Here is a 26,911-nt window from a genome sequence, read left to right on the forward strand (position 1 = left end):
GGGTTTTACGATAGAATTAATAATAAAAAAATAGGGATTTAGGGAATTTGAAGGTCAATCGAAGTCCCAACTCCTCCTCTGCACTCAGCTGTGTCTGCACCTCTCCTCCACCTCCAGGCGGTGGCTAAACTGGATTGCTGCTCACTCCCTCATGTAAGTGTGTTTCTTTTTCTTTTTCTTTTGTTCTTGAATTTTAGGGTTTAGGGATTGTAGAATTGGGGAAATTAGGGATTTGAATTATTTTGAACCTGAATCATTGAATTCAGTAGCCTTCCTCTCTCGAGTTGCCTCAAGCCTGCCACTCTTTCAGTCACGGTAAGCTTGATGGGTTTTAGTTGTCTCGCAATCCCGCGTTGGAGAATTGACGAAGTTAATTATGAATTATGTTGAGATTGACTGAATTTGTGAGTGTGGGTGTTTAGGGTTTATGAGATTTGAAGGAACGACTGTTGAGTTTTAAGTTAAGAAATTTCCAAGTATGTTGTTTTTCTCGAGAATTTGTGAGTGTAGCTCTCGTTCGTGACGTTCTGATTTGTATATTTGGATTCTATCCCCTCATTACCAATAGGTGTAGGCTATAGGCTATGTTTGGTCGAGCGATTTGCACGTCCCAAGGGATTGATGCCAAGTTTGTAAGGGATGGATCGCAAAATGTTAGATAACACGGATTATAAATGTCACATGCTTATACATGTATTTGTCCTAGTTTTAACAGTACATCTATTTGTAATATTTTGAGATATCATCTGGACCTATAGGAGATCAAATTGTTTTAACGATATGCTGTAGTTTAACACTGTGTTGGCTTTGTTCTAATTTCCCAAAGTAGTAATTAGAGCTAGCAAGATCAGCTAGCCAGACGTTTAGTGACGATGGTAACTTGTCGTGCTAATTTTTTCCTATATTCATTCTTTTTTTTGGTTGTCATCAACAGGTGGGGAATGCCATAGAAACAATGGACTCTGTTGAAAGTTTGACAAAATCTTTCTGCTAATGAAATTTGGATTTGATGTTCAGCCCTCTGCAGTTTTAAACCCTGGGTTCATGACTGACTACAGACTCTGAAAATTTGAAAATGGCAAGGTGCCTCTTCTTTCATCGGAAATCCATATTGAATGCCCTCAACAAACCCCAAAATCCAATCTCAGTCCCTCTCTCGTTCAATCTCTGCACAGACTCATTTGCCAACCAAACTCATCAACCCCAGATTGAAGACCCAACAGAGAACCACAACCCCACCAACCTCCAGGAGCAACAACACCATGAGCAAATCCAAAAGCTCCGAGTCCTCCTTCAGCAGGGTCGTTCTGAAACCGCACGGAGGCTCATCAAGTCTCTCATTCTCCCCAGTTCACCCTTCTCTTCCCCCACTGAGCTCTACACCTTGTTTTCTCTCTCTGCACCCTCCATGAAACCCGCATTCTGTGACATGCTTTTAGTGGCTTGTTCAGAGTCTAAGATGCCGAACGAAGCAGTAGAATTGTACAGTTTGATGAGGAAAAGTGGTGCACGCCCTTGCTTAGCTTCTCTCAATGTGATGCTTGAATCTTTGGTGACTTCGAAACAGTTTGGTAAGACCCTTGAATTGTTTTCGGAGATTTTTGAGTCCGGTCAGGGCATTCGACCTGATAAGTTCACGTATGGGAAGGCAATACAAGCTTCTGTAAAGTTAGGGGACCTGGAAAGGGCTGATCAGCTAGTGAATTCAATGAAGATGAAGCGGATGAGTCCAGGTGTGTTTGTGTATAATGTGTTGCTCAGCGGGATGTGTAAAGAGAAGAAAATGAGGGATGCACAGAAGGTGTTTGATGAGATGGTTGAGGGAAAGGTGGCCCCAAATTTGGTTACATACAATACGATGATTGATGGGTATTCTAAGGTTGGTGAGTTGGAGAAGGCCTTTGAATTGAGAGAGAGGATGAAGGATGAGAATGTGGAAGCTAATATGGTCACATATAATACAATGCTTAGTGGACTTTGTCGGGTGAAGAGAATGGAGGACGCGAAAAGGATTTTAGAAGAGATGGAAGCTCACGGCTTTGCGCCTGATGGTTTTACTTATAGCATACTCTTTGATGGGCATTTCAGGTGTGGGGATGGTGAGGGGTCACTGGCTTTATTTGAAGAAGCAAACAGGAAAGGTGTGAGGATTAATAGTTATACTTGTAGCATTTTGTTGAATGGCTTGTGCAAGGAAGGAAACATTGAGAAGGCAGAGGACGTTTTGAGGAAACTAATGGACACTGGTTTTGTTCCAGATGTAGTAGTATATAATACTATCGTCAGTGGTTATTGTCGAATTGGTGAGATAGACAAAGCCATCTTGGCCATTGAACAAATGGAAGTTCGCGGGTTGAAGCTGAATTGCATCACCTTCAATTCTTTGATTGACAAGGTCTGTGAGACAAAGGATATGGGTATGGCTGAGGAATGGGTGAAGAAGATGGCAAAGAAGGGAGTTATTCCAAATTTGGAGACGTATAACATCCTTATTAATGGCTACGGGCAGATGTGCGTATTTGATAAGTGTTTCCAGATTCTTGAAGTGATGGAAAATAAGGGGATTAAGCCAAATATTGTGAGCTATGGTTCTCTTGTAAATGGTTTATGCAAAGACGGGAGGCTTCTTGAAGCTGAGATAGTACTGAGGGACATGGTAAGCAGAGGGGTTTTGCCAAATGCACAAATATATAATATGCTCATTGGTGGTACATCTACAGTGGGGAATCTGAAAGATGCTTTCAGATTTTTCGATGAGATGGCGAAAACTGGGATAAATCCAACACTTGTAACCTACAATGCACTCATTCATGGACTCTGCAAGAAAGGACGGGTGATGGAAGCTGAAGACTATGTCTCTCAAATTACAAGTAGCGGTTATAGTGCAGATGTGATTACATACAACTCCCTAATTTCAGGTTATTCTGATGCAGGAAACACCCAGAAATGTCTGGAATTATATGAAACTATCAAGAGTCTGGGCATGAAACCTACTTTGTATACATATCATCCTCTAATTAGTCGATGTAGCAGGGAAGATATGGCATTGGCAGAGAAGCTGTATAGTGAAATGCTACAGATGGGCTTGGTTCCTGATCGGATTGTATATAATGCACTCATCCATGGTTACGCAGAGCATGGAGACACTCAAAAGGCACTTGCTTTGCACTCTGAGATGGTAAACCAGAAGATTTATGTTGACAGGATGACATATAATAGCTTGATTCTGGGGCACTTCAAGCAAGGAAAAATTTCAGAGGTAAAGGACTTAGTAAATGATATGAAGGCTCAAGGACTGGCTCCTAAAGCTGATACGTATAACTTACTTGTTAAGGGACACTGCGAACTGAAGGACTTCAGTGGTGCATATTTTTGGTATAGGGAACTGTTTAAGAATGGTTTTCTTCTAAACGCCTTGACGTGCCTTGAACTTACATCTGGCCTTCAAAAGGAGGGGAGGTTGCGAGAGGCCGAGATTGTCTGCTCAGAAATGAGCGTCAAAGGATTGAATGACTGCAGTTCTAATGAGGATGTGTTTTCTGTTGCCAATGTAAAGGGAACAGATGTTTGCCATTCTTGAAGTTCTCAGCACAAGAATTGACCAAGATATAAGAATATTGCAAAACCAGTAACCAAGTATCCTTAGCGTACGTCTGTGCTGGCAGCCTGGCATATCCTTGAAGAGGAGCACAGTTAACTCCAAAAAGGACTTGGTCAGATAATTTCAGAAGTAATCCGGCCAAAAATGTATGGTATCTTTATAACTTTATTGTGAGTTTTAGTGCTGTATGTCTTGTTTATCCCATTCGTCTTCAATTTGAATAAGCTTTTGGATTAGCGTTCCGAAAAGTTAAGAGTCTTCAAAGCTGTTCCTTCTGCTGGAAAATGGAATGTATGTTGTAGAACGTTGATGCATCTAACATCACACAGACACTAACTTACGACTTGTTTTCCATCGTTGATTATCCACGCTTTTCAGCACGGCGAAGTTATCTAGTCCAATGGATTCGTGTATTGCTAAAATATTAATAGGTTATATGAAGGTTGAGTTGTACCTGGGAGATTTTCAACTGTGGTTGTTTCTGCCTCTTTGCCTTGCTATAACATCTAACCTTCTGTGACCGTTCTGTATAGCCTTGAAAACAAAGTTTCGCCGAAAGAAATTCGTACATGAATTTTATATACGCGTTGGGAAAATCTCGTGCTATTTGATTAGAAAATTTTAGAACAAATGATGATGTCCTTGAAGGTTTGTTTCATGTTAATCTTGTGTATCCGTTCTTGCAGTACGTTCTCACAGGGGCGCTGGATTGCTGGCATAACCTCCAAGGACCAGAGAAGATATTTACAGGATTCCACTGGTGCATATTTGGGGTGAAGGAAAATGTTCGAGCATGGTTTTCTTCAAAAGGAGGTGAGGTTGCGAGAGCCCGGATAATGGTCAGCGGAATGGATGATCGCAGCTCTAATGACGATGTGTTTTCCGTTGCAAAGGTGTAGGGATCAGATGTTTGGTGCTCAAGTCCACGGTGCAAGAATTGGCCAAGATAACCCGTATAGAAGTACTGCTGAACCAGTAACCCGGCTATGAACCTTCCTTTCTCTTCAACTTTTATGCTCTCCGGGATGGAAAGCTATGCTCAGCTTCAGATGCGGAGAAACGTTAATGACGATGATTCTGGGGCTGAAGACGGAGACATACGTTGAAGACGTAAGTTTCGAGGACTCTGTATAACTGTACAGTGAATTATGGTTGCTGTGTACCTTGTTTATCCTCTTCTTCTTCCATGTAAGCAAGGAACTACGTGTATTTTCGGATAAGCATTCCGAAAACATTCAATATCCCAACTTCAATTGCAAAGACAGGTAGAATCTTCATTTGAACATTAGCTGAAAATCATCTAGCTACAATGGGTTCTTGTTTAGGGTTTCATATTGGTTGGTATTTTTATTATGGTTTGCTTTCATTTCTGCCATGTTTGTCATTGCTTCTGCATAGCAAAAGCGCTTCCGACTGCATGGTGTAGAAAAAAACTTGAAAGTGTTTTTGACTTGCAGAAGCGCTTCTAGCATAGTTCTTTATGGAAAAGCAATTCCAAACAGGCCATCAAACCAAATTTTACCATCCCAAAACACAAACAATTCATCACGAAATTTCAAAAACCAGAACTTTCTACATTCATCAAATCAGAAAAACCCAACTGATTTTATTAAACAGAAACCAGATCTCTTTGTTTTTTTTTATACAAGCGAAATTGAAGGAGCGGAAAATCGAACTCAGGACCTCGGTTGCAAAGCTACTCTTAACCAACTAAGCTACAAGCCCGCAAAGGCAACACAGTATTATACTCATAAATTAAAAACAAAACCCAAGAAGTAAAAAGGAAAAACTTGCTAACCGCCGCCGCCGCCGCCGCCGATAGAAGCAAATTCAGATCACTTTGAGAATGTCCTCAGCTCCACTGGAAGTAAAGGCACCGCCTTCCTCCAAATTCAAGACCTTAACAACTCCATCCTCCGCCAAAAGCGAGTACCTTCTGGACCTGACGCCCAGCCCCACCGGCTTATCGCTCAAATCGAGCTCCGCCCCGATCGCCCTCGTGAAATCGCCGTTCCCATCGGACAGCAGCAGCACCTCGTCACCGATGTTGAGATTCTCCTTCCACGCTTTGATCACGAAGACATCGTTGACCGCAATGCAGGCGATGGTCTCGACGCCCTTCGCCTTGAGCTCCCCCGACTTTTCCACGAATCCCGGGACGTGTTTCTGGGAGCAGGTCGGGGTGAAGGCGCCGGGGACGGCGAAGAGGACGGCCTTCTTGGATTTGGTGAGGTCGGAGACAGTCACGGTCTGGACGTCGCCGGCGGCGTCCAGATAGGACAGGGTGGCTTCGGGGAGCTTGTCGCCGACGGCGATGGTGGCGGATATGGGTTTGGAGGCGGTGGTGGAGAAGCGGAGGAGGGGTTTTGGGCGGGGGGAGTGTTTGAGGGGGAGAGGGGTGTAGGAGATTTTGGAGGAGAAGGATTTGGGAGAGAAGAGAGATGTTTTGGGTGCGACGGCGGCGGTGGTGGTGGAGAAAGCGAGGGACTTGGGGGCTGTGAGGAGCCTTGAGATCGTGAGGGAGGCTGCCATGTTTGGTGGTTTGAGTTTTAGAGTGAGAGAGTGAGTCTCAGAGAGAGAGAGAGAGAGAGAGATAGAGAGAGGCGTAAGCTTTGGGTTTGTTGGGTATGCCTGCTGGGTTTGTTGGGTTTAAGGGCTTTTGGGCAGAGGAAATAATGAGAGGTGGCTGTGAAAAGGGTCAGATGGATGGGATTTATTGGAGCTTCTGTTGTGTGGGTATCTGAGTTTTTCATATACCTCCAACTCTGCCCCCATAAGAAATATCAACGTATATATATATGACATGTTCTTGGATATATTCACTCGGATGTGTCCTCTCCACAAACACAATTCACAATTCACAATTCACAATTCATCAGTAGAATATCGTTGTATTGAAAATATATAAAAAACTCATAGTGAAAATTCAAACTTTAATTCTCCTCAGTACAATTCATTTCAGTTCGATTGATTATCGCCCTATTACGTATTAGAGGAGTGCTAGGAATACTTGCATTAATCTTTTGTATTTAGATCTTTTCATTTGAAGAAATGATGTGTCATTTTTTACACAAAAACAAGACATTTAATGCTTTTAGCTAGGAATTATGATGAAAAATAGAAAATATAATTCAAATATGTTCTTGTTTTCTTTGTAAAAAATGACACATAATGTGAAAATGTCCAAATACAAATGTTAGTGCATAAATTGTGACGCCTAACTGTCAACTGTCACAGGTATAATTTTATGTAAAAACTTATAGATTGCGCTCAAACAAAGATTGCTGACAGCGAAACTCAAACCTTAATGCATCCAAATGTTCATTTTTTGACATAATATTTGTTGAAAACGAACATTTTTTAAGGACAAAGTGTGGCTTATGTAGTTTTTAGCTCTTGATAACCATTTCATTATAGTTTTTAGTTTTCAATTCATTATACAGTTTTTTATTTTTTTGAAAAACTTGTTTGGTATTTACTTCAAAGAGTAAATTATAGTTATGGTCCCTTAACTTTAACTCAATTGGAGCAATGGTCTCTCAACTAAAAATTCATTACCATTGATCCCTCAACTCATCAAAACGTGCAGGTATGGTCCCTCAACTAAAATCTATTACCATTGGTCCCTCAACTTTAATTCAACTTGATAAATGGTCTCTTAACTCTAACCCAATTGTAGCAATGGTCCTTCCAACATAACTCGTTTTGACAAATTTTTTGATGTAGTTGACGAAAATGACAATAATTACACACTTTGATGGATTGAATGACCCTAATTATATAAATGGTTATTCCAACATAAATTATTTTGACAAAATTTTGACGAAATTGATGAAAATGACTATAGCTACACATTTTGATAAGTTGAGGGACCAATGATAATGAATTTTTAGTTGAGGGACCATTGCTCCAATTTTATTAAAGTTGATGGATCATTGCTACAATTTACTCTACTTCAAATTTTCATGTCAAATATTGAAACAGAGTCATTTTTATTTTATATTTTAAATATAAAAAATTGAAAATAATTATCAAGCAGCCTATAATTGTGTTACAAGTGGCTCACTCCCGCAGGTTTGAAGGTCATATGGAAGTCCAACGTTATGGAATGAGGATACTCTCTGAACGCTCTTTGTGAGGATTCCGATAATTATAATCCGTTTGTTTATCGTATATTGTGTAGTTAGTTTTCATTCGGTATTGTTTATATTTAATTTTAAATACAATAATTTATGACCGCATAATATATAATGAATGAACATGATTGGAGGATTTCCGGAATCCTCACAAAGAGTATCCGAACTCATTCAAAGTTATGGGATCAGGATCCTCTTTCGACCTTAAAAAATTAAGTCTGCTGAGCAGACAATCGTGACCGTTGGAATTAGATCAAACGACTACAATTATTATAACTTTTAAAGGATCTCTGTTTGTAACCGTTGAATCAAATTTCAATTACTACGATCGCCTGCTCAACAGACTTGGTTTTTTAAGGTTAGGAGAGGATCCTGATCCAAAGTTATGTTCTCTTTTCAGAATTAGGATCCTCGCCGGATCCATTCCCTAAGGATCCCTTAATTCTATCCGTTCATCGTATATTGTGAGTTTAATTTTCGTTAGGTACTATTTACATTTAAATTTTAAATTTTAAATGACTTTTTACTGCATGATATATGATAAATGGACAAAATTACAGGATTCCTAGGGAATGGATCCGTCCTGGTTCCTCTTTTCAAACCAAAAAGAAGTGATGGTGTACACGTGTAGTAGTAGAGTTTAAGTACTGTCATGCTACAGTAGAAGTGAGGCACAGGTGTAGGTTTATGTCAGCACGTGTCACGTGAGAGCACGTGTTTTCCTTGACACCTTGTGATATGCTGCAAAAGTTGTCAATCTACTGAACTAAAAAGCGAAAACATTGGTTGCATGTCTTTGTGAAGCCCACGGGTTCCAAGTGAAACGACTTAAAGGTTTTTATTTTATTTTATTTTCATTTGTCAACCGAAATTTTTTTATTAGGTTAGTCATTGTTGGAGTTTAAATTCACGTCATCATGTAAAGATTAAACACATATCTATTACTGTGATAAAAAAACTACTTGCGAAACGAATTAAAGTTAATTTATATGTTTTGTGTACATTTATGTTTTATTTTTAGACGCTTAATTTACTGTCACACATTTAAATAATGTATTAAACTTTTAACAAGACTCTTCTTTTACTTTTTATGAATTTTTTTGGACACCTATCTTTCATTTTCTTTGGACACTTATTTTTCTTGTATTAATTATGAAGAGGAGGACATCATTGTGAAGTTTAGATTAGCACGGTAAAGTAAAATGCAACCGTCGCATAATTCATCGGTCATTTTATTATCACGCTAGTTGTTTTAAAACCCTATAGGTGTGCAAAGAAAATAATTATTTTCATGAATAAATCACTAAGCCCTTTTGTGGTAATTTGCATATGAGTATAAGAGTCTTGTAAATAAAATTAATAGGTGTCCATAGATGAAACTTGGGTGTACTTCAAACAACGTTCGAGTCCAAGTCATAACTCACAAGATAATAGTAGAGGCCAACAAATCAATGATCGACCTGTGTTAATCAGATCCCAAACTAACCTCACTTTTTGTTTCCATTAACAAATAATCCAAAATTTAAAACTTCTTGAATATTAAATACACGTAGTGGAGTTGGTTAGAGTATTTTAATTTTCCCACTACGTCTACACTCAAGTTTGCACCCCTCTCCCCTACTCTACATTCAATTATAATATAATTCGAATAAAAAAAAAAAAAAAAAAATCCTTCAAGTTGACCCTTTCTAGCAACATGATGTACTAAACTACAATTTTGAGGCGCTAATCATTCAAATATGTTACCTTAGAGTCATGTTTGAGATTGCTTGTGAAATGATTACATGCACTATCTCACGATCAACATAAAAAGTTAAAAGTGTTTTTGAATCGTACAAGCACTTTCAAGAGAATTACATGTCATACACTTCATTAAGAAGAACTTTCAAGTGTTTTACTTAGACCCTCAATAGAAATTTCAACGTATTTCTAATTAAAACACTTCTAACATGAGTGCTTATGAGTAGAAATGCTTCAAACATAAACAATCTCAAACAAACCCTAAATAGTATGATGATTTTTAGCTTCCTATTATTGGGTGATAGTACTCAAGCCAATGGTGAATCCCTCAAAGTTCAAAGTGGTCAGTTTAGTGGCGAAGCCATAATTTTAGCCTATGAGGGGTCCAAATGTCTCAATTCCAAACCCTCTTATGATCTTACAAAAATTACTCTGTCATGTAGTGAGCAATTGACCAACATCATTTAGGTATGGTTTGGTGTCATCCTAATCATCCTCTTCCTTAAACCTAAACCCTAAGCCTCTATGACTTTCTTCCTCCCTCCCTTCACTAATTCCTAAACCAAAGTCCTGCTCAAAACTCACAATCAATAGATTTCCTGAACTCCATAGGAACCACCAACCTCAAATCAAATCCGACGAAATAAATTAAAGTAAAGGTCAAATTAAGACTTTGAGCCTACGAAAAATCTTGAAAATCATAAGTATAACACTAAATTTTTATGCGTTAAAATAATGTCAGGATGGACTTGGACCTCCTAATCCTTTCATGGCTTCGCCTCTGTAAGTTGATCCATGAAGGCCGAAAAAGTGATTGAATAGTGCCTCTGATAACCTCTCAGTCGACTAGATAGTAACTTGATGCACATAAACCGATCGACGTAATACCTGAGTGGCACTCAACACCGCCTGTGCGAACTTTTCACCCGGACAAAACGAACAAGGAATATTTGTTTGAAATGCTATATATATGTGTACTCATGATCCATAGTCTTTTGTTTTCCTACGAGCCAAGGTTCTCATTACAAAATTCATCTACCAAGTAACTATCAGTCCATAGTTTTCAAGTTATTTAAGCATTGTTTTTTTTTTTTGAACAAAAGTTATTTAAGCATTGTTGACTTGTTTGATAAAATAAAATAAATATTTTTTTTATTGTCTAAGTTCATAGTTTATGCCACAAAGTCTTAACAAAATACAAGCATGCAATCCCATGCGCATTCAGCCACCAATTTTTAAATGGAAAAATACATTAAAAAAAAGAGAGTAAAACCGCTAATGTTTAGAGAGAACCAACCACTTTAGACTACTGGAGTCAAATCAAAGATGGAAGTATACAATATTATTAATTAATTGAAATAAATAAGGCCGATAACTTAGAAATGGATTCTATGGGATGGAATTAACTCATTATATTCGGAAACAAGTTCATATATCACGTGTCATAACGAATGCTGTATATATATATATTTTCTTATTTATATTATGAAGCGTGGTGCATGGACTTGTGTTTCGAACACATAGAAAAATTTCTCGTCAATACATATGTCTTGAATTTGAGTCATCTCTAAAAGTGTTTAGAGCTTAAAGACTTGAAAATTCAGACTCTTGGTTTGTATGAAAGAGATATTGAAGCCTTTAATTTTTGTAAAATGGGCAAACGAATGAGTTAATAAAGACCGTTAAATTCAATTTAAATGATCCAATCTTTAGATTCAGGACACATATCACTCGATGAGGTATGCAGAAACTGAAAAGAGTTTGAAGTGCAGAGATGTTACAGTTTTGTCAACCCGTAACATGCCGCAGGAGAGAATATGCCTTGGCAGATCCGCATCGAAAGCCAATAAATATAAATTACTAGCAACCTTGAAATCATGTTGTCATCTTCGTTTCTTAATTACAGAAATGTATGCTTGACCAAAACTATATTATTATAGAAAATATATGTTTGAAAAAAAAAACACAAAACAAAAAACATACGTCCTCAATTGATATATAATATAAGTCATGAAGGATTCATGTAATATAATATAAAAAATATCTCACTTAAAAGCCGAGACGACATTTATAGAAATAAAACCAATCTTCAAATTGAAAATTACTAAACTGAGTACCATAAATGTTTTATAATCAATTGAGTGCTAATTCAACCACGAATTGGTGGCTCAGTAGTAAATGGTAGATTGCGAGGCTTCATTCAAATAAAAAATTAGAGGTTTTGGGTTTGAAACCCACTGCTTTTGTGGAAGTCAGACTTATGGCCAAAGGGAGGTTGAAATGTCTCAGTGAGTCTTCCCGATCCCCGAAAAGAATGGATAACCGTGATTTGCTACCAGTTGTTCCCTTTTTTATTGTAAATGATTGTATCAAATCATTAAAAATTTAAACTATGATATGCATTTAACCAGTTGTTCCCTTTTTTATTGTCAACGATTGTATCAAATCATTAAAAATTTAAACTATGATCTGCATTTATAATGTATGATATATAAAGTGAATAGGGTAATAATAATGACGACATTTATATTCTTACCTAATAATTAGAAGTCTTGGATTGCACAACAAATAAAACTCCTTATTTACAAGAAAAAAGAAAATGAGAATTAAATTTCATGACTGTAATTTTTTTTTATACCATAAAAAAATAAAGTGTGATTTTACCTTATAAAAATTAAAAATCATACGTACCACACCACGTGCAACTAGAAAGTCAGAAACGACCTACCCATTTTTCGTTGTTCTTTTATTTATATATTTATTTAATTTTGTTGCATTTTATGTTTTTATTTTCTAACCCCAATTAAAAAGAAAAAAATTAACAAAAAATCCAAAAAACTTTAGTTTTAATGAAAAGTAACAAATAAAGGTATAGTAAATAATACCAGAAAAATATAAAAATGTAATTTTTCGTTAAAAGTAAATAGTACCAGAATTGTTTCGTTAGAAGTTACATTAAAAAAAGAGTAAATTGTAGTTATGGTCCCTTAACTTTAACTCAATTGGAGCAATAGTCCTTCAACTAAAAATTCATTACCATTGGTCCTTCAACTCATCAAAACGTGCAGCTATGGTCCATCAACTAAAAATCCATTATCTTTGGTCCCTCAACTTTAATTCAACTGGAGAAATGGTCCCTTAACTTTAACTAAATTGTAGCAATGGTCCTTCCAACATAACTCATTTTGACAAAATTTTTTACGTTGTTGGCAAAAATGATCATAATTACACAGTTTGATGAGTTGAGGACCCTAATTATATAAATGGTTATTCCAACATAACATATTTTGACAAAATTTTGAAGAAATTGATGAAAATGACTATAGCTACACATTTTGATAAGTTGAGGGAGCAATGGTAATGAATTTTTAGTTGAGGAACAATTGCTCTAATTTGATTAAAGTTCAGGAACTATTGTTACAATTTACTCTTAAAAAAAAGTTGCTTAAGGAGTCAGCTAAACCTAAAAGATTAAATCGGACGGCTGTAATTAAGCAAGTAATTAAGCAAAAGTTCCTCTACAAGTATGCCGGTCTCTTAGTTTCCCAACTAAACCTCTTACCAACTCTCTCCCATCTCACTTTCTCCACACACTCTCTCACTTCTCTCTCTCTGCATCCATCCATGGCGACGATCCAGAGCGTGAAGGCTAGGCAGATCTTCGACAGCCGTGGCAATCCCACCGTCGAGGTTCGCATCTCTCTCTCTCTCTCTCTCTCTCTCTCTCTCTCGTCGATAGTTTTTAGGTCCCCGATCTACTTGTTCAATCACTGATCGCAATCCTCTTTTCCCATTCGATTCGATTAAAACGATGCGTTTCATTCTTAATCAGGACATGCAGATTTACCAGTATTCTGTAGATTGATTGGTGTTTGATTACATAAAAAATAATTTGTTCTTTATTTTTCCGAATTTAATTTTTTTTAATTTCAAATTTTTAGTCCGTAATTTTGTTGAATTTAATTTTTATAATAATCGATAATTGTGCGATGGAAAGTTAAAAAATGGATGTGTGTTTGTTGCAGGTCGATATCATACTGTCCGATGGCACTTTGGCCAGAGCCGCCGTTCCAAGTGGTGCATCCACCGGTATATTTCTCTCATCCATCTGTTATGTTTTTCGTGTTCTTCGAAACGATATGGTTCTTCGAACTTGTATGGTGCAATTCTTGTTTGTTGGCTTGCATGCATCTGGTTTATCGACTCTCATTGACTCGCAGGAGTTTACGAGGCCCTTGAGTTGCGCGATGGAGGTAAAGACTACCTCGGAAAGGGTGTATCGAAGGTGAGCTATCAGCAAATCGCTTTGCCGTTAATTTGCTTTTGCATACCACCCAGATTGAACATTGTGTTGATGTATTTGTGATTGGTTTACTAACCTTTATGTTGTGTGTAGGCTGTGAACAATGTCAACTCAATCATCGGCCCTGCTTTGATCGGCAAGGTTGGTTGAATTTACTCGCGTGCTATTGTATAATGTGTTTGTTTTAATCGATTTATTGTTTTGAACCTTGAAATTTTCCGTTTTAACGTTTTACTTGGATTTCTTGTTGCATCATACAGGACCCAAGTGAACAGACTGCTATTGACAACTTCATGGTTCAACAGCTCGATGGAACTGTTAACGAGTGGGGTTGGTGCAAACAAAAGGTATAACATATTTGTGCTTGTTACGTTTGGCCTATATGTGCAAATCTTTGGTTGTAGGAGTTGTCAGTCAAACTAACTTGGATATACTTTTGTTTTTCAGCTTGGTGCAAATGCCATCTTGGCCGTGTCTCTTGCAGTCGCCAAGGCTGGCGCTAGCGTCAAGAAAATTCCTCTGTACAAGGTAATAGCTTCGTGTAGATCAGAATCAGATTATATCTATTGCGCTTCTTTTCTATTTATTGTTCAGTGTTAGGTGTTAAAGGACTGGATGAATTGCTTTTTCCGTTTTTTATCTGTATCTTTTTCATTACATGTCTGATTTTAATGTTGCCATCTCTTCAATCGCAGCATATTGCCAATCTTGCTGGCAACAAGAACTTAGTTTTGCCCGTTCCTGCTTTCAATGTCATCAACGGTGGATCACATGCAGGAAACAAGCTTGCAATGCAGGAGTTCATGATTCTTCCTGTTGGAGCTTCCTCATTCAAGGAAGCCATGAAGATGGGCGTGGAAGTATATCACAACCTTAAGGTGGGTTACCCTTTCCTTGAGGGAAGAAGTTTAGAGTTTTTGTGGGAAAGTATTGTTCTTATTCTGTAATTCATAAGATCATCATAGGATCCTTGCGAATGAGGAGATTTTATTATTTCTCTTTCCTGAATTTTCTGCTAAATCATGCCGTTACTTTCCCGCTATATTTTCAGCATCCATGCCCTTTATATGTTGAGCATGCTTGCATGATTCAGTTATGCTTCTTAATTTCTCACTGACCACTGTCTTGTGTTCTCTATAGTCTGTGATTAAAAAGAAGTACGGTCAGGATGCAACCAATGTTGGTGACGAAGGTGGATTTGCTCCTAACATCCAGGTTAACCATAGTTTTAAGAAACCTAATCATTCAATTGAAGTTTTTACTTGTTCCTTTTTATTTCCTGCACATTTGTGTACTGAAATCATCATTATTTTTACATGAGTTCAGGAGAACAAGGAAGGTCTTGAATTGCTCAAGACGGCCATTGAGAAGGCTGGATACACCGGCAAAGTAAGTTTATTTCTCCCCAAAGTTCTATTACAAAGAAATTCTTTTGACTCCGCAATAGTTATGAACAGAATTTCTTTTTGTTTTCTTCAGGTTGTCATTGGAATGGACGTTGCTGCATCTGAGTTTTATGGATCAGATAAAACCTATGATCTGAACTTCAAGGAAGAGGTTTGCCTTTTTACAATCCCCTCCATTGAATCTGTGTTGCCGCTTTTTTGTTTATCCAACCTCGAAAAATGTCTATTCTTAATTAATTGTTAACTTAATTTTCTATCGTCTTTTCTACAGAAAAATGACGGTTCCCAAAAGATCTTAGGAAATGCTCTCAAGGACCTCTACAAGTCATTTGCAAGTGAGTACCCTATTGTTTCAATTGAAGATCCATTTGACCAAGATGACTGGGAACACTATGCCAAGATGACAGCTGAAGTTGGAGAAAAAGTACAAATTGTGGGAGATGATCTGTTGGTCACCAACCCCAAGGTCGGTTGATCTCTTAAGCGATGTTTTCCCCTTGTCTCTCTCCCGAGAGAAAAGGGGAATCAATTTAATGTTTCTTTCTGATGTCCTAACTTTATTGACATCTCTACTTCTCCTTTTCGCATTTTCAGAGGGTTGAGAAGGCAATCAAGGAGAAATCTTGCAATGCTCTTCTTCTCAAGGTACGGCAGGGATCTCACACCTTAATAGATCATACTAGAGTTTGTGTTTTTTACCATCATGAAAATTTTAACCCTTTTTAATCTTGTTTGGAATACAGGTGAATCAAATTGGATCCGTAACTGAGAGCATTGAGGCTGTAAGAATGTCCAAGAAAGCTGGATGGGGTGTGATGGCCAGCCACCGCAGTGGAGAAACCGAGGATACCTTCATTGCTGATCTCTCCGTGGGTTTGGCCACGGTAATTATTTGATCTGAAATCTATGTTATCCCTCAGTTTTCTCCAAACACCCTCATTTGTTCTCATGATTTTTTTTCTTTAATTTTCTCAGGGACAAATCAAGACAGGAGCTCCCTGTAGGTCAGAGCGTCTTGCCAAGTACAACCAGGTTCGTACCAGCACCAGTTTCTTTGTGTTCGTATGATTTTGTTAAATTTCTTTGGTCATTGTTTCGTTCAGTAGTTATATAATTTAATTTCTGAAAAAATCTCATGTTTTATATATGTAGCTCTTGCGAATTGAGGAGGAGCTCGGTTCAGAGGCAGTGTATGCTGGAGCCAAGTTCCGTGTGCCCGTGGAGCCCTATTAGATTATGAAGTGCTTCCAAAGCTTTTGCGGGATGTGAGAAATCGGAGTTTCACAACATAGGGAATAGTTATGTGGAACTTGAAACCCTTTTTCCAATAATTTTCAGATAAGTTTTGTTCTGAGAGCTTGAAAACAGTACACTGGAAATTTTCGAGTAAGCATGTTTGACTATGTACTCTGTTTTGAGTTGTTTTTTTAAGTGTTTGCTGCTGCCTAATTTTTGGTAATCGCCTTGTGAATGTGCTGTGTTTAAGAACAAGTTTTCGTCTTCTGCTTCAGTGTTCGCTGTGCAATTATTGTTTCCTCTTTTCGAGCGATATGTCAAGTTACTCCTACACCCTTTTGGGTATTGTTTTTAAGAAAAACTAATGAAGAAGATTTGAAAATTTTGAGTTTTGACAAAATAAAAGGTAAAGTGAATATTATCAGGATTGATTTTTTAGTGTAAAAATGTGGTTTTTCGTTAAAGTGAACAGTGTCGAGAGCTTTTCGTTAAACTTTTCTTGTTTTTATCAATCTTAGTCAAGAAGGAACGTTTCATTTGATTTCTTTTGATTCGGAGAAACGTGTTCATGATCAATATGCTTCAAGAATTCGTTCCGTCTCCGTGTTCAATACGCTTCAAAAGTTCGTTTTGGATTGTGATTGATAAGAACGCTTCAATGTTTTTCAAGTTTGATTTGGGCCGAGATTGATGAGAAACTTCATAATTTTCGTTTTGGTTTGTGATAGATAAGAACGCTTCAATGTTTTTAAGTTCAACTTGGAGTGAGATTGATAAGAAACATCATAATTGTAAAGATTGATGACAAAATTCGATACTTAGTATGACTAACCTATGGTGTGGCTTATCACAAGTGCCACACCATAGAGAATAAACATCATAGACGTCGAGGTACGCTCGCAGAGATACTCTTGTATTGGTCTCACAAAGTCCCATTGAGCACGAGAGTTGCCCTTAAGAAGTAGTCCTACCAAGTAACACATCAAAAACGTATATAAGACGTCGAGACCTAAATTAATAAGAAGTAGTCCTACCAAGTAACACATCAAAAACGTATATAAGACGTCGAGACCTAAATTAATTAAAAACCTTAAGAAGTAGTCCTACCAAGTAACACATCAAAAACGTATATAAGACGATGAGACCTAAATTAATTATAAAAAAAAAATGCAGGCTGTGGGGTTCGAACCCACGCGTACTTATGTACAGCAGATCTTAAGTCTGCCCCCTTAACCTCTCGGGCAAACCTGCTTGACGACAATAGTTCACCAAAATATTATGTTTATTAGTTTGAACGGGGCGATTATTCAAGAACAATAGCGGTGTTGCTGCTATCGCTGCGCGTTTCATAAAACTTAAATAAAACCCTAAAACAAGGTCAAGGGCATCAAACAATCACAATTCGGAGGTCACAGCCATGGCGGAGCACTTAGCATCCATCTTCGGCACCGAGAAGGACCGCGTCAACTGCCCCTTCTACTTCAAGATCGGAGCTTGCCGGCACGGCGACCGCTGCTCCCGCCTCCACACCAAGCCCAGCATCAGCCCCACCCTCCTCCTCTCCAACATGTACCAGCACCCTGATATGCTCACCAACCCCGGCGTCGACCCCCAGGGCCAAGCCATTGATCCCCGCAAGATCCAGGACAACTTCGAGGTCACTCATTTCTCTCTCTCTCTCTCTCACTCTCTCTCACCATATATCTATACATATATTTTGGTTTGAATCGGAATTGGATTTTCGTTTCGAATGCAGGATTTTTATGAGGATCTGTTTGAGGAGCTGAGTAAGTACGGACAAATCGAGAGCTTGAATATCTGTGACAATTTGGCTGATCACATGGTATAATTTCTAGAGTTTCTGTGTCTCCTTGTTTTTGAATTTTTGATCTTTGGTGTTGGACTGATTGGTTGTGTTCATGTGTTTATGGGAGTAGGTTGGTAATGTGTACGTTCAGTTCAGGGAGGAAGAACATGCTCAAGCTGCGCTTCAGAATCTCACTGGGAGGTTCTATGCAGGTTAGTTCCCCTCCTTTATCTTATCTTGATATGTTACGGATAACACGATCGATAGTCGTGATGGTATAGTGGCTTTATCTGCCGCTGTAATATGTTTCGCTGAAGTCACTTTCCTGTCTTTTGATTGATTCATGATCGGTAGATGTAGTGTGCTACATTACAGTTCAGTGTTTATAGTTTGCGCATTATTGCTGAACTTCCAACTTAGAGTCAAGCTATAAAAGCGGACTGGGTTTATTTCGCATTTTCGATTGGTTGAATTTTTAAACATGCTGTCTATCAGGGATGGCCTTGAGACAGTTGGATTTCGAGTGAACTCAAATCGCGCATTCACACAATCTCACAGAAGAAATTTCTATTTGTGTATTGTTAGAAAACAATACTTATTTAATAGATTTGCAATCCTTTGAGTGAGTTACTCAAATTTCAATTTGTAATGGTGTTGCATAATTATTTCCTGGCATGGTATTATCATAAACTATTTCCATAAATAAGATTAATTAATAAATCTGGTTTCAGGTCTTTAGGTATTGAGATTCAAAGTTTCAGACCATGTCCAATTTAGCCCAAGTGGGTTGGAACGGCCGAATTAGGTTTTCTGAGCTACAAGAATTGTACTTTGGTCCGTCTTTTACTCATCTTAGATTATGATTTGATGAACTGCATTTTGTTCAGGTAATTCATAGTTAACCACTGATATGTGTATATTGGCTGTACTCTTGTTTTTCCTTTAATTGGACTAATCTTGAATTGATGCTTATCTATTACAGAGACGGATTGGTTCTTATATGTGTACACGTGTCTAGTTCTACGTTTTTTTTTCTGGTTCAAACATACATTATTCATCTTTATATCTAGGCCGAAAGGGGGAGTTTCCATTGGCCATAAAGTTTACCCTTTAGTAGATTACAAAATTTACTTTAAAGAAGAAGAAAGAAAGGTTAAAAATTTTGTTGTTACATAATGGTTTGTAGATGATTCATACATCAACTATAAAACTTGATCTGTAGAAATGACTGCATGGTTGTCTTATAGTTGTTGGACCATTAAACGAGAGCACACGTATTTAATTCCTCAGTAACTTGTAAAACTGTTAATCATTACAACCATTTGCTAGTTGGTGTAATGAAGCTTTATCCTCAAAATTATATCGGTAGGATTCCGGTCAATTTGAGTTACTTTTAATTGCATATATTGGAGTCAGGACAGTTTCAATATTTTTTGTCGGTCGGTTGTGGTGGTGGCCACTCCTATTATTCCTGATCTTTTTATTGTTCTTCTTTCTATACAATGATAGTACTATTGGTAGTAGTAGTAGTATTACTGCCATCATGCAATTACTAACGTTTTGTTAATATGATGAATGTTAAACATTCTAGGGCGTCCCATCATCGTTGACTTTTCCCCGGTGACGGATTTTCGTGAAGCTACCTGTAGGCAGTATGAGGAAAATGTATGCAATCGAGGTGGCTACTGCAACTTCATGCACTTGAAGAAAATTAGCAGGTGAGATGGTACTTTTCTCATGTTTTGCAAACAGCATGATTTTCATTATGACTTTTTTGTTTATAGCACATCTGTCCTTTTTTAGGGAGTTGAGGAGGCGGTTATTTGGGAGAAACAAGCGAAGGCATAGTCGCAGTCGAAGCAGAAGCCGCAGTCCTCAAAGGCATCATCGTGGTGGTTATCAGGAGCGCCCACATGGAGGTCGTGGTTTCGGTAGAAGAGGAGAAGATGAGAGAGATCATCGTTTCAATGATAAAAGCAGGAGGCCTAGAAGCCGCAGTCCTGGGCGTAGAGGAAGAAGTAGAAGCCCTGTGGGCTCTGGGCGAAGGAGGAGTCCTCCAGCCAGAGAAAGTAGTGCCGAAAGAAGGGCTAAGATCGAACAATGGAACAAGGAGAGGGAAAAGGTGGATTCTGGAAATAAGTATGATGACAATAATAACAGCAACAATCATGATGATCAATGGGATGGTTCTGCAGAGAACAATGATCAGTACTTCGACGACCCTCAGCAGCACCAACACAGGTAGTAGCATGATAGATGCAAAGTCGAGCTACCTGCTTCTGAGATCAAGACTCAGTTATCTCAAGCAGCTTACCGTGTTACTTGTATGCAAGTTGGCTGTTGTCCAAGAACTATGTTCAGTATTCGGTGTGAAGCGTTTTGCAGGCAGTAAGGTAATTTCTCGATCCTGGTTTAGGAGTCTGCCGCTTGGAATGGCGAGTTTTTATTATAGGAAAGATCCTAGTGTACGGGAAGTAAGAGACATGAATGTTTACCGGAATTGAGATATTCTCTGAGATGTCTTGTTAAGTTTTTCACCCTATGTCGTTAGAATCGTTAGCGTGATCTTCTGTTGCTGCTTTTGCTAATTCGGGTGATGGTTATATACTATTATTTCCGTAAGTTCCTGTCTTCGTATTTTCGTAGGTAGTAGGCGTGCTGATAGTTTGTTTTCCGGAGTAACTCCTGGGTTCCTGTGAAAACAGGATTACCAGCACCAGCCAAGTCATTGCGAATGTGGCTCCTAGCTTAACGGTACGCAGTAAAAATTTTGTCGAAACTGCGTAGCTTTTTCTCCGGCGGGAGTGAATCAGCTGATGAACCGAACCGAGTAAACCTTTCTCCAATTCTCGACATTTTAAGATGGAAACTTGAATCTTCGGATTGGATACTGGAAACCTGTGACCGAGAGAATGATACTCCGATCGTTAAAAGTTCGGATCCTAAAACTCGAGATTTCTTCAATCCTTAAAAGCTTGGACGCTTGTAGATTCGACTGGTGTTCGACCCTGTGTAGGGCAGAACGGACTGGCGTTCCCAATTTTGGGGAAAGGATCCTCTCCCGACCCAAACCCAACGGATCCTCTAGATCCTTCTTCTTTGAAGGCGTCGTCGGCCTTCCCGGAATCGGCGTTGTGCTTCCCCGGAGTTGGCTTCGTGATCAAGCTTCCCATGTTTTATTTTCTTCTTTTTCGATTAGTGTTCTCAGATGTTTAAATTAGACCAGCCAACTCCGGGGAAGCACAACGTTGACTGCAGGAATGCAGGAAGGCCGACGACGCCGACTTGGCCTTCACAGAAGAAGGATGCGGTGGGTTTGAGTCCGGAAAGGTTCCTCTCCCCCAGTTTTTATCTTGCTAAGACAAGAAACTCCCCTTCGTACAGCAGGCGTGCGCCTCGGCTTCCAAGCAAGTCTCGGAATCTTCCTTATTGCACACAAGTGTGCAAAAAAAATATCCACTTAAACATTACAATTCTAACAACTTATCATGAAACAGGTTAGTTTGGTATTACTGTGCTTCGAAAAAAAAAGTGAGAATAAGCAGTTGTGAGAAGAAATAGTTAAGTGTATGGTAAACAGCGAAAGCAACATGTGAAGGAAAAAGCTAAACAGTGACACCTACATTCAAAAACAGTGTGCCAAGTGTCACTCACTTTCAAAAATAGTACAATAATGTAGCTTTTTGTAAGAGTGCTTAAGAGTAGAAGTGCTTTCCATAAAAGCGATCATTTGCCATTGTAATTATTTAGTGTTCTAACAAACATTCAACATTCCATCAACTTAAAATTTAACATCCTAACAATCTAATCATGTTAAGGGTTGATATCAATACATGTGATGATACAAACTAGTAAAAGGGTGATAAGCAACAACAAAATTTCAAGTGAAAAAATTAATAATTAACAATATTTCTACACAGTTCGAAATATTTTATTTTTAATCAAAAACCTAAATCGGTTTAAGATGATTTCTGAATAGACCGAACCAAACCGAATCAAACCAAACATATTGCGTTTTAATCCAAGTTTACATTTTGAGTGGAAATTGAATCCCAAACCGGTCGATTAACGGTTTGACAATCCGCAACCTCATCAGCAACCAACAAGTAAAAACAATGGTTTGACATTTAGAGTATTTATTTCGATTTTCTTTGTATTTGTTTTATGTAGCCTTCTTCATTGAATCTGTTCCTAACTTTCAATTAACTGCCATTCCAACAATTAGACAATTTATAACCATCCTTCCTCATCCGCAACGGAAGTTCGACTTTCCCGGGAGAAGCTTGGCACCCCCGGGGCAGTCGAAAACAGCAAACTGAGGACTTACGCTAACAAATGCAAAGCCGCTTATGGGCCAAGGCCCCTAACAGCTTCCTAACGAAACAACCAATTCTTGGTAAGAAACGAAGGTGACAAGCAACTATACGGAAAAATGCGCACGGTTCCTCATAACGTCTCAAATTCGAAAACCATAGAAATCAAAATAACCGTAGCAAAATGCCTCCCAGATCAACTGCAATAGTTTCTCATCCACGCCGGTTCAAACCGAACCAGTTAAGTTAGTAACGAATAATACGCTAATATCTCCGTTCATCTTACTAAATCTACTTCTTCCTTCTCATGAATCCCAAAACATCAAGATGGTGGAGGCTGGAGACTAATCTGCCTTTCACTTTGCAGCACTGTGCTTTGCCTTTGCATGGCTTTGCAACGCACCATCGGAGTTAAACGACCTGCGTAAAGAACAGTACAAATTACAATTCCGTTTATGCAGAGACAGACACTATCGAGAATGAAATTTTTTCCGAAAAATAAAACAAAATTACCTGTTGCAGGGTTGGCAATGGAATGCACCGCTTGGTTTAGGAGCCTGTTGCTTTGACTGGTCGGAAGTAGCTGGTTTTTTCCCAGTCTGCTTTGAAGGGTGAGGAGTCGCTGTGTGGACGCTGCCTTTCTTGCTACCTGCACAGACAATTAGCAGTCAATTAAACATCTCCATTTCAAAAATGATACAAATGTCAGCACATTCCACCACAAATCCATGTTTACACGTTTAAATTTATTAAAAACTTTGTAATATGTGTCTTCCACGGCAAACATCAAAATGTTTAAAATGGTAACAGCATAAAAAATAGCATCGGAAGACAAAGAACTGACCGGTCTTTTCAGGAGTAACAAACTTTGGCTTCTTGTCATTAGCAGGTGTTTTAGTAGACTCAGCAGGTCGCTTCTTGCCAACATCAGCCTTGACAACAAATAAGACGAATAAATTTACTTAGCAATAATAATTTGATAACGATAACAACACAGAAGGGATATAAGCACTCCAACAACAAAAAGTAAAGGCGTTAATAATAGGAGTGCTATTACTTTCTTCGGAGTCTCTTCATCCTCATCGCTGTCATCAGTTTCATCGTCACTATCAGAATCATCATCACTTTCGTCAAAATCTTCACTGCTATCTCCCTCAGCCAAGGGCTGTAAAACAACTCAGGCAGGAAGATATATTCAGTACTCTAGTCTCCGGATAATAATTCAGTAATCATTTTCAAATGCAAGAAGTTGATCATTCCAGAGTGCTGTAAACAGAATATTATGGCATGAATGCCAATTCAATGTTTTAAATGTCAAACTACTAGTAGTCACATCTAAGAAATTTCTGAGCACAAGTACACACCTAAGTAATTATTTCCCAACCCCAGGATCTATATTTCTAAAAGTTACACCTAAATAAAGCGTTTTCTGTTCAGATTTGTTATGGAACACCATGATTAAATATACCTAAACTACATAAATGATGGGCAAAGAAATGTTTGATTCAGATGTGCTTTTATCAATTAACCATGGTAGGTAAAGTACCTTAGACATTCACATATGGTAAAATATTTCAGTTACTGAAAAGGAAATTCAAACAGAATTGAAAGATGTGAATACCTGAGCACCAAACTCTTCATCGTCAGATTCATCATCATCATCACTACTAGCTTCCTTTTGCTCAGATATACTAGGTTTCTTAGCTACCTCAGTACCATTCACCTTTGCCTTTCCTGTAAGACAACTCGTTCCAAATCACAATATGAAGTTATTGAAAAGAAAAATAAAACTCAAATAATCCCAGTTATAAAAAATGAATTAGCATATCTTTACCCTTATCAACCAGAGTAGGTGCCCTAATAGGTGGTGCATCCTCCTCTTCAGAATCTAGATGAAAAAACAGATCAACTTAAGAATCAAATGCACTTGGAAGTTAGAACTATGATAGAACCAAATATCATAACAGTGACTCACCGGACTCCTCATTAGTGAAAACGAAACATAATACAGTCAAGGAGATGACAAATAATTTAATGATCAAGAAAATAATATAAGAATGAGTACAATGTAAGACACACCATTTAAACATGAAATGACGTTAACAAAAAGGATATCCCAAAGACTTGTATCCAGTGAAGTGGACGCTCCCATTTTTCCAGTTATGAGATAGTTCAAATTTCTGATCAAACACAATATCAAACATTAACTGCGGGTATTTATCAGCAGAAAGAAATCCAAGGGTAAGCTTCTGATCGCCAATTTTCGCAAAGAGTGAAATAGGATCGCTTCCCTTCGCTTTCTTAAGGTCATCAAGACAACCCTGCATTACGAAAATACTTTTTACACCAACTTTCGCAATATATTAAAGGCAAAAGAAACAGAAAAATGAAAAATTAATGGTCACAAAATTTTACAGCTCGCTGAGTACCTGTGAAAGGTGCAGGAGCTTTTTACCAGGTTCAACAACAAGAGACTGACCACTTTTTACCTCAGCACCTGGACATTGAGTCACAATAAGTAGTAATTAATAACTGCAAATTTGAAAGCACAGAAAATAAAAAAGGGATGGAAACTGATGTGGCACAAGTTTCAGAATGAATACAGACATCAAAGTTCTGTTTCAAAGAGTGAAAACCGTATCATTTAGTGACAAACATGCCGAACACGAAAAAGATGCCTATTTTCCAAAAAAAAAAAAAGAACAAATCAAAATCATTTAAATCAAGCTTGTGTACTTATCAATGCCGCATTTATAATATATTAAAATTAAACGCAAACGAGATTCCTGAATCACATCAACCCGATGCAAAAACAATTATGGAAAAAACACAAACGAGATTCCTAAACAGATAACAAAGCATCCTTAAAATATATGACATACAATTGTGTTCACCACAAGCACATTACATTGGTTCAAAACGAAATACAATGATTATAATTTCGTTACCATAACATCTCCAACATGTACAAAGAATTAACACGTGCATTTACAAGACTAAACATATTTTCCATTTATTTTCTCGGAAAACAAACAGAGTGAAATAAGTTCTAAATAAGCAACATGAAGCCAGAAAAATACTTAATCAAAACATTTTAAAAAGAAAAAAAAGCTAAAAAGTGTCACATTCCGGCCCGGGCCGCCACCACATCCTGGACTTGACTCCGCCGTAGCACGATATTATCTGTTATAGGCTCCGACCACGCCCTCACAGTTTTGTTTACAATAACTCACACGAAAACTTATCAGTGGATCACCTATCATGGAATTGCTCTCACGCGAACTTGCTTAACTTCAGAGTTTCGATGAAACTCGAAGCCAATGAGCTCCCAAAAGGTCTCGTGGTGAGATGAGAATATATATAAGGCATATAAAGCTTACAGGATCCACTCTCCTAGACTAGGTGATGTGGGATGTTACCATTCACGCCCTTAAGGGTCCGACGTCCTTATCGGCACACTTCCGGTCAAAGATTGACTCTGATAACAAATTATCACATTCTGGCCTGGACCCCAACACATCCCAAACTCGACTCCGTCGTAGCACGATATTATCCGTTTTGAGCCCGATCACGCCCCCATGGCTTTGTTTCTGGACACAAAAACTTCTCAGTGTTCACCTATCATAGCATTACTCTGGCACGAACTCGCTTAACTTCGGAGTTACGATGAACCTCGAAGCCAATGGGCTTCCAAAATGCCTTGCGCTAGATAGAGATGAGAATATTCGTATAAAGATCCACTCCCGGAGATTTGGGATGTTGCAAAAACCCTAAGTCAAGCGCAACGAAAATTTAACCAGACTAGTCCTTCCATTTTCCCTAGTTTTCTCGGCAATCAAACAGCAAAAATGTTTCGAATAACCATTACATGAGAAAACAAAACCCTAACAAATCAACAATCAGACAAATAATATTTTCAGTTATTTTCTCAGCAAACCAGCACAGTAAATTAATTTCTAAATGAAGAACATGGAGCCAGAAAAATACTAGAATAAAAAATAATTTAAAAAATATATATATAAGATAAAAAAGGCTAAAAATCCTAACTCAAGCGCTACAAACTTCCGACGAGCTTATACCCACAGCATCAAAACTTAACCAGACTAGAACCCTCATTTCCTCGAATTTTCTAGGCAACCAAACGGCGAAAATGTTAGAAATAAAAATGCAAAATTAGCAACGAGGAAACAAAACCCCCACAAATCAAACGATCAGGGTGACAGAGGGGTTTTCAAAATTACAGAGAGAGTGAGAGAGAGAGAGAGAGAGGAATACCCCAAAACTCCATTGCTTGCTAGTGCTAGGTTTTCTAGAATGCTCTGCTGAATTTCAATTTCGAATTCTCGGTTTCTTTTTTGGTGACAATTTT

At 38.1% G+C, this 26,911-nt stretch overlaps 5 protein-coding genes and 1 non-coding gene across 8 annotated transcripts; 3 read left to right on the forward strand and 3 right to left on the reverse strand.

Annotated features, from left to right (window-relative positions):
- LOC103449383 (pentatricopeptide repeat-containing protein At5g12100, mitochondrial) lies at positions 1–4,897 on the forward strand. 3 transcript variants are annotated; one of them, XR_011573984.1, is made up of 3 exons: positions 1–153; positions 935–3,771; positions 4,288–4,897. XR_011573984.1 is itself a non-coding variant. In XM_070809642.1 (2 exons), the coding sequence occupies exon 2, from the start codon at positions 1,076–1,078 to the stop codon at positions 3,578–3,580; it is 2,505 nt and encodes an 834-aa protein (XP_070665743.1). In that variant the 5' UTR covers positions 1–153; positions 935–1,075; the 3' UTR covers positions 3,581–3,849. The 3 variants fall into 3 exon arrangements, 1 of the variants encoding a protein (XP_070665743.1); XR_011573986.1 differs by having other exon boundaries at positions 935–3,747; XM_070809642.1 differs by lacking the exon at positions 4,288–4,897 and having other exon boundaries at positions 935–3,849.
- Positions 4,898–5,187: 290 nt separating this feature from the next.
- LOC103449382 (peroxiredoxin-2E-2, chloroplastic) lies at positions 5,188–6,381 on the reverse strand. Its single transcript, XM_008388703.4, has one exon. The coding sequence runs from the start codon at positions 6,131–6,133 to the stop codon at positions 5,432–5,434; it is 702 nt and encodes a 233-aa protein (XP_008386925.1). The 5' UTR covers positions 6,134–6,381; the 3' UTR covers positions 5,188–5,431.
- Positions 6,382–12,989: 6,608 nt separating this feature from the next.
- LOC103449384 (enolase) lies at positions 12,990–16,593 on the forward strand. The gene is made up of 15 exons (XM_008388705.4): positions 12,990–13,167; positions 13,503–13,566; positions 13,698–13,762; positions 13,874–13,921; positions 14,041–14,127; positions 14,228–14,308; positions 14,476–14,658; positions 14,921–14,995; positions 15,107–15,169; positions 15,260–15,337; positions 15,458–15,652; positions 15,781–15,831; positions 15,930–16,070; positions 16,162–16,218; positions 16,339–16,593. The coding sequence occupies exons 1-15, from the start codon at positions 13,102–13,104 to the stop codon at positions 16,417–16,419; spliced, it is 1,335 nt and encodes a 444-aa protein (XP_008386927.3). The 5' UTR covers positions 12,990–13,101; the 3' UTR covers positions 16,420–16,593.
- Positions 16,594–17,590: 997 nt separating this feature from the next.
- On the reverse strand, positions 17,591–17,673 carry TRNAL-UAA (transfer RNA leucine (anticodon UAA)). Its single transcript has one exon. It is a non-coding gene; the product is annotated as a tRNA-Leu (tRNA).
- Positions 17,674–17,682: 9 nt separating this feature from the next.
- LOC103449387 (splicing factor U2af small subunit B-like) lies at positions 17,683–20,851 on the forward strand. The gene is made up of 5 exons (XM_008388706.4): positions 17,683–18,079; positions 18,179–18,265; positions 18,360–18,441; positions 19,821–19,947; positions 20,033–20,851. The coding sequence occupies exons 1-5, from the start codon at positions 17,840–17,842 to the stop codon at positions 20,472–20,474; spliced, it is 978 nt and encodes a 325-aa protein (XP_008386928.2). The 5' UTR covers positions 17,683–17,839; the 3' UTR covers positions 20,475–20,851.
- A 1,801-nt stretch (positions 20,852–22,652) lies between these two features.
- LOC103449388 (histone deacetylase HDT1) lies at positions 22,653–26,911 on the reverse strand. The gene is made up of 10 exons (XM_008388707.4): positions 26,818–26,911; positions 24,972–25,039; positions 24,658–24,863; positions 24,518–24,531; positions 24,377–24,430; positions 24,164–24,276; positions 23,600–23,707; positions 23,387–23,474; positions 23,056–23,191; positions 22,653–22,962 (listed from the first exon to the last, which is right to left on the reverse strand). The coding sequence occupies exons 1-10, from the start codon at positions 26,828–26,830 to the stop codon at positions 22,899–22,901; spliced, it is 864 nt and encodes a 287-aa protein (XP_008386929.3). The 5' UTR covers positions 26,831–26,911; the 3' UTR covers positions 22,653–22,898.

The sequence above is a fragment of the Malus domestica genome, chromosome 12 (assembly GCF_042453785.1).
Source record: "Malus domestica chromosome 12, GDT2T_hap1".
NCBI lineage: Eukaryota > Viridiplantae > Streptophyta > Magnoliopsida > Rosales > Rosaceae > Malus > Malus domestica.